Source organism: Danio rerio, chromosome 3 (genome assembly GCF_049306965.1).
Source record: "Danio rerio strain Tuebingen ecotype United States chromosome 3, GRCz12tu, whole genome shotgun sequence".
NCBI classification, from domain to species: Eukaryota; Metazoa; Chordata; class Actinopteri; order Cypriniformes; family Danionidae; genus Danio; species Danio rerio.
The window spans coordinates 19,823,651-19,835,000 of record NC_133178.1 but is presented as its reverse complement, the minus strand read 5'-3'; the positions used below and the strand labels follow the sequence as shown (position 1 = coordinate 19,835,000).

Here is an 11,350-nt window from a genome sequence, read left to right as displayed (position 1 = left end):
CAAAACCTGCTTTTAAGAAAACTAAAATTTAAACAGAATTTTAACTTCTGTCTAACCCGCCACTGCTAAAATCTACCCGCATTTGGCGGGCTGGTGGGTGTTAATGTAAAGCCCTGCTTAGATTGTATAAACAAAAGAAAAGCATTCAATAAAAAGCATTAATTAGTTACTTTATTAGTCTTTTCCTAGTAATCCTGGTATGAACAGAATCCTTATTGTGGGTTTTTTACTTTAAAATTCATCCTATTTTTGTATTCTTAAACCAAACATTTTGAGTGTATTTTAACCTGTGGATTAATAGATATTATTTATAATTTTATTTATATTATATTATACTATTATTATATTTATTTATATGTATAAACACCATGATGCTACATTTATTACTTCTAATACACTTAATACATTCTTGCTTATGAATTCATTTATTAAACCTCAGGCCAATTTATTGTGGTATTGCCAATGAATTAGGTCTGTGTTCTGGGTTTTTCAGCTTGTGCGTGTGTGGGGGCTGCAGCCATATGTGTCTGTCAGTGTGTGAGTCGCGGATGAGTCATGTTGTGCAGATTGAGCTGGAGTACCAGAGAGAATGCAATGCATGATGTGTTTTTATATAAAGTGTGCTTTTTGTTTGTGCAGACATGCGAGTCCGCATTTGCTACTAAAGATCGGTTACGGGCTCATATGATCAGACATGAGGACAAGGTGCCCTGCCACATCTGTGGCAAACTTCTCTCCCCAGCTTACATCACAGATCACATGAGGGTCCATAACCAATCACAGCATCATGTCTGCCACCTCTGCAACCGCAGTGAGTCTTGTTGATTAGCTTACTTCACCTATATGCTTTAGAAAATGTCACAATTCCTTTAATTGCCCTTTGTAATAAAACGTGTGTCTTTTGTGAAAGTGAATATAAAGGGGTGGTCCAGAGTGTATTTTTAAGGCTTGGTTGTGTTTATAAGATGCATATGTAGAAAATTATGTAGTTTTGTCATGTTTTGAATTTTAAAAGCGTGCCATGGCTTGTACCATGTGTGGCCCCCTAAAGCTGGGGGATGTGTCGTAACGGATGAATAACCTAATTCAGTCATATATTTTGCTGCCAAAAACATTACTAATTTTATCTTGTCTAAAACTTAATAAATGACCTTGGAATAAGTTGAATAATCAACGGCTGGATGTTTTTTCGCCTCTGCGCTGTGCATTTAAAATCATTTAATGCACACCAGCCCATTAATTATCCCTTATTTATTTATTTTCTAACCATAACTCTCAAAAGTCAAACTAAATAAAATAAAACTGAAGGCTTTTTCGATAAGATGTGTAAGAAACGAATGACCTTGCACACTGCAGCAGTTTGAGGACAAAAGCCTGACAAATGTCTTGAAAACAACATCTGAATGTTTTTATATGTGGCCATTATTTGATAAGTGGAAAAGTTGACTCTGGTTCATATTGCAAAATAAAGTAACAACCACTCATCTTTGCCTTGTGGCCACATCACCATATTTCTAAGTATTTAACAATTCTAAAACCAATTTCAATGGTCTAAGTAAACATAGTAAGTTTTTTTTATGCATGCACACTATAATTTGTTGTTTTACTCCATAGAACTCCATATATATGTATGTGTGTGTGTGTGTGTGTGTGTGTGTGTGTGTGTGCGCGCGCACAGGCCTATCTAAAGGGTTAATGCTGCCAATTGTTGATAAACAGTAAGAATTAAAACGTTTACCTCCTCCCAACTACAATCAAGAATCCATGATTATATGCTGTCATGGCTTTACAATCAAAAAATGTTATAATGGAAGTCAATGGGGCAAAAACAGCCACCAATATAAGGAGAGGGTAGTCAATTTGAGCAATAAACATGGGTTAAAAATAATATTTTTTTTAAATATTCCAATTTTAAAGCATCTCTGTACAATATCTAAATTACAAAAAGTACGACGTTATTTTTTTATTGAAATTAAAATCCCCTTGTTCCTCACAGGCTTCACCACACTGACGTACCTGCGTGTTCATGCCCAGAAGCATCACGGGCAGGAGTGGAAGGATAGCGGAGTTGGCCGTGGCTCAGGCCCAGGCGGGGTGCTGCTCTGCCAGCTGTGTGGCATTCACTGTAAGACCCCCACACAGCTGCAGGGTCACATGGAAACCCACGCCAACCAGACGGACCCCAACGCTCCCTGCCCCATCAGCAGCAGCAGCAGTGCAGTGGCGACAGTGGGCACAGCCGCTCCTGTTTCCAGTCCTCCAGTCACAGTGGGGCTGCTGGTGACGGACTGTTCCAGCATCGCTCCACAAAGCCACAGCTAACCAACAGGAGAGAGGAGAGAGGCAGGTGGAGGGACAAGAGGATGGGCTTAGTTTGGACAGGTGAGCGAAGGAGCAGGTTGATTTATTAGATATTTACTATATATCTGCTATGAAAATTGAATGTCACAGAGATTTTAGTTTAACTGTTTCTTATTATAAGATATTAGTCAGAGAGCCACAGCACCAAATACATAGAATCATTAGACATCAGCTGCTCCAGTGTAGCAGCAGAACAAAATTTTCTCAATTTCTTTCTCTCTCAATAAAGTAATACAATAATATAATCTTGCATTAAGGACAATAAAAAAACCCGCTAAAAACAAATAAAAAATAAATAATAATAATTAGATAAAATAACATTATAGAGGGCCAGAGTGGGACTTCTTTTCAGCCCTGAAGTTTCAAGGCTTAAGCCTGGTTTATATTTCTGCATCAAGTGATCGGCATGAGCCACGGCTCATGTAACTGCAATAACACTTCCTAAACTCAAGTTGGCAGTGGGGTGTTTTGTTTTTTCTGAACCCTTCCTTAATGTACAAGTGGTTCAAACTCGCTTATCGGCGGATGTGCAACAACTTAAACCATAAGGTAAACACAAAGCATCAGTGTCCATCCGGTGCTCCTTGTAAACAGTCTACACTTGTAAACAATCTCTTGTAAACAACAGAGAACTCTCAGTCCCAACCACACTCATCAGCGCTTCCAAGCCGACCAATCACAGAGCTTGCGCTATGCGTCATTGCGACGTGTAGTTACATTTTTTTGAGAGGTGTGCGACAGCGACGCAGACGACCACAGCTAGGGCTATGCATCCATGCACATTAAGGGGTAGTTAAATCTCCAACACTATTCATTAAATCATCATAATGTCCTTTCCTGCAATATCTGAATATATGTTGTATTAGCCTATTTGTTTGGATTTAATATCTAATATTATATGATGCATTTCAGTTTTTAATATTTTTGTCTTGAATTGTTTGCATTTGAGAACTTAGAAGTGTTGTTCAGATGGATATTCAGTCCAATTTGCATTGAGGATATTTAGCATGTTAAATAGTGTGTGCGGGCTCTTTAAAGGGCCATGAAACCCCTTCGTTTCAGCAGGGTGTTTACACACCTCTACTTTGGAAAAAGTCAGAAAAGTGGGCGTGTCCAGCTCTGTTTAGGGGGGAGTGTCGGAGGAAGAAAAGAGGCATGGTGTGGGAGTGTCTATTTGGGCGCGCTTACTTTCAGAGTCAAAACACACACATACACACACACACAGGACAAAGTGACTGTGTTTACATGGACATCTGTAGTCGAATTATTTGCCAAATTATTAAATGGTGGACTTTAACTGCAGTTTGGCTCTTTCATTCAGGGAATTTATTAAGTTCCTCGCGACAAACGAGATATTTGATTCGAAGATCTGCTCTAAGCGTGTATTTTTCATGCAATGTTTGATACCGCACGGCGAATGAGAGAAAAAAAAACTCAGCATTTTCCTGAAACTTAGATGCACACGGCAGGTAGCGTCAGAAAGCCTTGTGTGTTATTCCGGTCACTAAATGCGGCGAAAATCCTACACGAGGTTAAAGTCTGGTTGTAGTGCTAACATGTTTACACTCAGTGCAATAGTTTGTTCGATACGAACAAACTGAATAAACAAAGAGCACTGGTCGCTCACTTACCAAATCTGTAGAGACAGAACAATCACCAGCAACTAGAGCCTTCTGTCAAATCTGACGGCAGTGCGTACTTTAGAAGACAGCAGAGGGGCACAGTTTTTTTACCGCATCCGTGATGGAAGAAATTTGAGGTTATATTTTGTTTGTTTTATTTGTTTCTGTATCTCTGAGTGAAACGATAGATTTCTTTATTGGACATATATATATTGGAAAATAAATAAAAAGAGCGGAGCTGCGGTAAAATAATGAATAAAAAGATTGAGGCTATGGTCAAATACATAAATGAATGAAACCAGTGTGACCACTCAGAGTGCAGGCAGCTAGGGACAGCGGCCCTCATGGCCAAAAAATCGACCGACCCACTGGGAATACTCCCGGTCCTCCTGATTAGCCAATCCGGGCCCAACATTAAAGATAAAAGTAACACATATTAGGCTATACAACAACAACAAACAAAAAAACACTCCATTTATAACTAAGCCAGAGGCAGGGAAAATATATAAATTTATTTAATTATTATTTTTAAAATGTAAGAGGAAGGGTTGCCAAATAGTGTCAAATTTTTCTGTATTACTGCAAACTGTATATCTAATCTTTTCTATTTGCATAGGCTGCATCAGATCATGCATCCAATGTACAAAACTGGGTGGAGAAAGATATTTCCAGTTTAGTGTTATAAGCCTTTTAGCAATTAACAGAAGGCAAGTGCATCTGATTGCGTAGATGATAGAAGAAATTTATTTAAAAACTGATGCCCAAAAAGATCTTAGCACTGACAAAGCAAGAAAGAATGAAAGAGTGGCTGGAGCTACCGATCACAACTCGGTTCAAAACCAGAGTAATTTTAGATATTTTTGCTTTAGTGTAATGTACTCTATGCGATAACTTGAATTGTATAAGGGAATGACAAGCACAAACAGAAGAGGTTTGTACACGAGACAGGACCTTGGACCATACCTGGTCTGTGAAAACATGATTGAGATCTGATTCCCAGCTCTGCTTTATTTTAAAAAGGGATGATGAACCTAACCGTCTAATAAACAAAAATAGTTTTATACATTTTAGAGACTGCACCTTTACAAAGTTTTATATCTAAAACCTGATCAATTTCTTTTTTTGGGAGGTGCATAAGGGAAAAAGGGAAAATGTATTTCTTATAAATTCATGTGTCTGAAGATATTGAAAAAGAGAGTTTTGGGAAGGTAAAATTTTCTGATGAATAAGAAAATGTAACAAATTTGTTTTTACAAAGATTTTTTTTCATGCTGCCTTTCAAATTTCATAAAAACTGATCATTTCTGCCTGCCTTGCAGTTTTTAGAAGTTTAATTTTTTACTTTTCTGTGAATCAGTACTTTCAAATGAATTAATTGTGTTTTATTGGAATTGTGTATTATTAATGGTGTTTTATTTTTTTTTTATTTAATTAATTCCTGAAATTTTATATGAACTAGGGTTGTCGCAAAACCATTCATTCCTGTTACGATACTATACCAGCTAGAGCAGGAATCACCAATCCTGGTCCTGGAGGGCCGGTGTCCCTGCAGGGTTTAGCTCCAACTTGCCTTAACACACCTGCCTGGATGTTTCAAGTATACCTCGTAAGACCTTGATTAGCTTGTTCAGGTATGTTTGATTAGGGTTGGAGCTAAAATCTGCAGGGTACCGGCCCTCCAGGAACAAGTGTGGTGACCACTGAGCTAGAGTATTGTGATACCAAGTAGTATTGCGATACTGTACTGTAATTCATAACTCAAATCTATGAAATAAAGTAGTAAAAGACTATATTTTAGATGTTATAATAGGCTTACTTGAATTGGATTGAATTCCCTTATTACTGAAAAAAGTATTTGCACATCACTTCACTTAAACTATTATGTGGATAACTGACCAACAAAAAACATTAAAGATACAAATTATACCAATAAAATTCATCACAAAGAGATTTTTTAACAATATTAGGCTATATGAAGTGGTCAAAATGAGTTTCAATGTTTCCTGTTGTTCATTTGTTCTTTTTCATCTATCCCTTTGTGAGTCGTTCTTTTTAAGAGATTGTTGAGGTTGTTGTAGCTACTAAATCATATTGACAGGAACAGAAATGAACTGCTTCAGATGTCTGTTCGAACTGATTGTCAGAAAACATGTGAAAAAAGGCGTGAATTCTACACCGTTTTGCGACTTTAAAGAGCTCCACAGGCTGTTCAAATAAAATGGTCTATTGTTGCACAAACACGTGAGCATTTTACTGATCTTCCACATGCAACATTATGTATTGTAGATAGACCGTTAATAGAGATACTACCGTTGTGAGATATAGTATCACAATACTACCATAGTACCTGTAAACTGCCCAACCTAATATGCACTATTCTATACACTAATCTATTTATTAATTGTGTTAATTATTATTCACACAAAGGCTATATTTATTTATCAAACAATTAAGCAGAAACTGTTAAAAAACTATAAATAATTCACATTTAAAATAATGATCATGTTTTGAGCTGCTACAGATCAAAAACACTGAATTTTAGGAGATCAGTCCTTTTGACAGTATGTGTGTGTGTGTATGTATGTATGTATATATATGTATATATATATGTATATATGTATATATATTTATGTATATATATGTATATATGTATATATATATACATGTATATGTATATGTATATGTATATATATATATATATATATATATATATATATATATATATATATATATATATATATATATATATATATATATATATATATATATATATATGTATATGTATGTATATATATATATATATGTATGTATGTATGTGTGTGTGTGTGTGTATATATATATATATATATATATATATATATATATATATATATATATATATATATATATGTATGTATATACACACACACACACTCACCAGCCACTTTATTAGGTACACCTCACTCACAATCTCCCGTTCCACCACATCCCGAAGATGCTCTATTACATACTCTGTTAGTATGAGATGATTCACGCTTTATGCCATGGTGTGTTAGTTGGGTGTAAGTAGCCATCAGAAGATGGATACACAGTGGTCATAAAGGGATGGACATGGTCAACAACAATACTCAGGTAGGCTGTGGTGTTGACACAATTCTTAATTGGTACTAATGGGCCCAAAGTATGGCAAGAAAATATCCCCCACACTATTACACCACCACCACCAGCCTGACCCATTGATACAAGGCAGGATGGATCCATACTTTCATGCTGTTGACGCTAGATTCTGACCCTACCATCCGAATGTCACAGCAGAAATCGAGACTCATCAGACCAGGCAACGTTTTTCCAATCTTCTATTGTCCAATTTTGGTGAGCCTGTGTGAATTGTAGGCTCAGTTTCCTGTTCTTAGCTGACAGGATTGGCACCCGGTGTGGTCTTCTGCTGCTGTAGCCCATCCGCCTCAAGGTTCGACATGTTGTTCATTCAGAGATGCTCTTCTACATAACCTGTTGTAACGAGTGGTTATTTTGAGTTACTGTTGCCTTTTTATCAGCTCCTACCAGTCTGGCCATTCTCCTCTAACCTCAGGTATCAGCAAGGCATTTGTGCCCACAGAACTGTCGCTCACTGGATTTTTTCTCTTTTTCTGACCATTCTCTGTAAACCCTAGAGATGGTTGTGTGTGAAAATCCCAGTAGATCAGCAGTTTCTGAAATACTTAGACCAACAATTGTGCCGTGTTCAAAGTCACTTAAATCACCTTTTTTCCAGATTCAGATGCTCTGGTTGAACTGCAGCAGATTGTCTTGACTATGTCTACATACCTAAGTGCATTGATAAGTAGTTGGACAGGTGCACATAATAAAGTGGTGTGTGTGTGTGCGCGTATATATATATATTCCACCTTTTAATCTCATTTGTTATTTAATAGGAGACGAAAAATGTGCATTGATTATGGCTTGAGTTGAACAGGAACTTGACTAGATTGTAACAAAATTAATGTTGGTTAGTTTTTTTTTTTTGACTTCATTTTAATCTTGTCTTTTAGCATCATTGGATTCTGATGTAGTCATTGTTTTTATTTCAGAAATAAGGTTGCCTAGGAACACCTTTTTGTTGACAAAATGAACACTGAGAAATACTGTAGATAAAAGGATGTGTGCAAACGTAATGTTTATAAAATATCAATATTTCGATGCATATCTATACTAGAATATTTTAAACAATACGATTTTTCTTTGGGTTAGTATTGTTACTGGCTTTCTCTCTTCTAACTGTTAGCTGACATGTGTTGCAAGTGTTCAGCATAGCACCATATATCTTTTTCTCGCGGTATCTAAAATGGTATCATATATTGATATCTGTTTCAAGGTATCGTATCGAAGTTAGAAGAACCTCTATTGTAAAACCCTAGTGTAAAGTATCAAAATTCAACCAAATAAATCTAAATTCTTTCTCATTCCAGGTTCCTATGGAAATGGCAACACAAAGATGGCCATGGAAACCTAGCCATTACCCGACCCATCCCATCCATCGTGCCACCAATATGCTTGAACTCTCCTCAAAATAAGTCTGACTTTTGAATGAACTCACGAATCATAAACTCTGCTTTACATTTACTATCATGCCCAGATTGTGTTAACAGTCCCAATTTTAATTTTTCAATTTTTTTGTAGAAGAAGATCTGATGGACAACTGGTTTGAGTATCAGTACATTTCCTTGCACAGTCCCATTGGAGAGATGACTTGTTTTAAACGTAGGCTGTTATTAAGCGCTGTCCCAGTTCATTGTTTAAAAAAAAAATACAGTGTTGAGGAATATAGAACACTGAGAGGAATTGACACATTAAACCTCCAATCAGTTTCCTTATATAATTATGTCTGTATTCTCATGCTCTCGAAGTCTAGAAGAGATTTATAAAAGAATTTACTCTGTTGTAAGAGATCATTCCATCATAAATGATCTTGACGGCCGCCTGCGCACAACTTGAACATTCGAGGGGATCAAATATAGTGCCATTTCCTCTCATCAGGATCGCAAGAGGGGTTAAACTTGGACAAAATATTTATATTTGTAATGTATGTAGTATACGTGAATATTAAGCAAAAAAAGCATCTATTCCATCCCTATACTTTTGGTATTTTTCTTATTGATCTTGACTAAAAGAAGTTTAAACAAATGTAGTGTTAATTATGTTGCATAAGATCTGTAACCTATGTTTCCAGTTGGGTTTGTGTTGATGCTTGTTTAAAGCCAATATGTGTTGGTATCGCTGTGCTCTTATCCTAATTAATCTCTGTATAATGAGTATGCACCTAATTATACTGGATTTAACTAATGGTGGTCTCACTTTGTTTTTTACACATGCTTTTTATGCAGTTACCGTTGTGAAACTGAAATAATACAATTTTTTTGGCATATTTGGCAGGGGGATTTTAATATTTTATTTACTATAAACAGCCAAATATGATCATCTTCGTGTGAGTCATGTCGTTGATCCCAGTTGTAAGAGCAACGAATAATAACTTGACTACAAGTTGATCATTTGGAAAAGTAGCAGAAGGTAGATTTTCTGAATCATCTGTTAAACTGCATCCCACTCATCATAAATACTGCAGAAGACCTATTGGAACCTGCATAGACCCAAGATTCTCATAGAAATTAGTCAAGTTTGGTAAACGTAAAATCATGGTTTGGGGTTACATTCAGTATGGGAACGTGAGAGAGATCTGCAGAGTGGATTAGTTACTTTACTTAAAAAAGTGAGTCAACTTGTAATTTGAAACTGTTGACTAAATGTTTATAATTAGGCACAGTTTTTTAACGTCAAGACAACAGATTTATTAACTTTTTAAGTAAAGTCAACTCATTTCTTTATACGGTGTAATATTTTTTATATTATTATAATTATTAATGGCTTTTAAGTAATTTAAAAAAAATAATTAGATTTTGTTATTATTCAGTAATTCTGTAATACAAGATATTTTTTTGTTTAATATAGTAAATAAATTTACTTATTTCATTTATTATTTTTATCATATTTGTATACGTATTATTACAATTGTGGAATAATTCAGTAATTCTGTATAAGAGTTATTTTTATTTGTTTATTATAGTAGATAAATTATTTACTTAGATTTTTTTTTATGATATTTGTATGCATTATTTGCTTCAATTCTTAATTTCAATTCTGGAATAATTCAGTATTTTTATACATGTTTTTTTATAGTAGTTATATGATTTACTTATTTTGATTTATTAATTTATAATCTTAAATATGTATTATTTGTTTTAATTTTAATTGTGGAATAATTGAGTAATTCTTTTATATAAGTTCTTTTTTACTATTGTTTAACATAGTAAACAAATTGTTTACTTTTATTTTATCATATTTGTATTAAATGCTTTAATTCTTAATTTAATTTCTGGAACAATTCAGTAATTTTTTTTTAAACATTTTTTTTTGTTAACTTGGTAAATAAATGATTTGCCTATTTCAATTTATTATTTGTTAATCATATTTGTATGTATTATTTGCTTTAATTCTTAATTTCAATTGTGGAATAATTGAGTAATCTTTTTACATATGCTTTTTAAAAAAAATTAATATGGTAAACAGATTGTTTACTAGTTTTAATTTATTATATTTCAACCATATTTTGCATGCATATGTTATATTATATTATATTATATGTTATATTATATGATATTATATGATATTATATGATATTATATTATATTATATTATATTATATTATATTATATTATATTATTACAGCTTAAACGCTGTATTCATAAAGTTAAACCATTCACAACTGATACCCAAGTTACAACAAAATGTTATTTATTTATTTCAAATGATTATTTGAAATAATCAGATTTAATCATATGTATGTTTCATTTGCTTTAAATCTTAATTTCAATTCTGGAATATTTCAGTAATTTTTATATAGAAGTTCATATAGTATCTTAAATCGCAGTATTAGCTAGCCTATATTCATAAAGTTGAATAAATGTTAGATTATTAAACAAATACTGAATCATTTAATTTATTTAATTTAATGTATTGCTTCATTGATTAAAAAAACTCTAACCTTGGCAGAGAAGCATGCATATTTATTACATTACAGCTTTGACACAAACTGTATTCATGAAGTTAAACCATTCACACCTGATACCCAAGTTACTGTAAGAAAGATTTTTTATTTATTTAATTCAAATGAATTATTTTCATTCATAAATGTTATTAATAATTAAACCAGATTATCTCACACTCTGTCAGATAATAAATACTCCTGAAGGTCAGTCACAGCTTTCACTTTTAGAAATGAAAGAAAAGAAACGCTTCATTAATAAAAGTTTCACCCTCTACACGTTTACCCT

At 34.0% G+C, this 11,350-nt stretch overlaps 1 protein-coding gene across 2 annotated transcripts in view; it reads left to right on the top strand.

Moving 5' to 3' along the window:
• Positions 1–9,305, top strand: part of maza (MYC-associated zinc finger protein a (purine-binding transcription factor)) — a 29,091-nt gene extending 19,786 nt beyond the window's left edge. For both annotated transcript variants that reach the window (XM_005171594.6, XM_003198101.7), the window contains exons 6-8: positions 640–811; positions 1,997–2,382; positions 8,432–9,305. In XM_005171594.6, the coding sequence (XP_005171651.4) occupies positions 640–811; positions 1,997–2,322 (498 nt within the window). In that variant the 3' untranslated portion in view covers positions 2,323–2,382; positions 8,432–9,305. The remainder of the gene's footprint in view (positions 1–639; positions 812–1,996; positions 2,383–8,431) is intronic.
• The last annotated feature ends 2,045 nt before the right edge of the window (positions 9,306–11,350 follow it).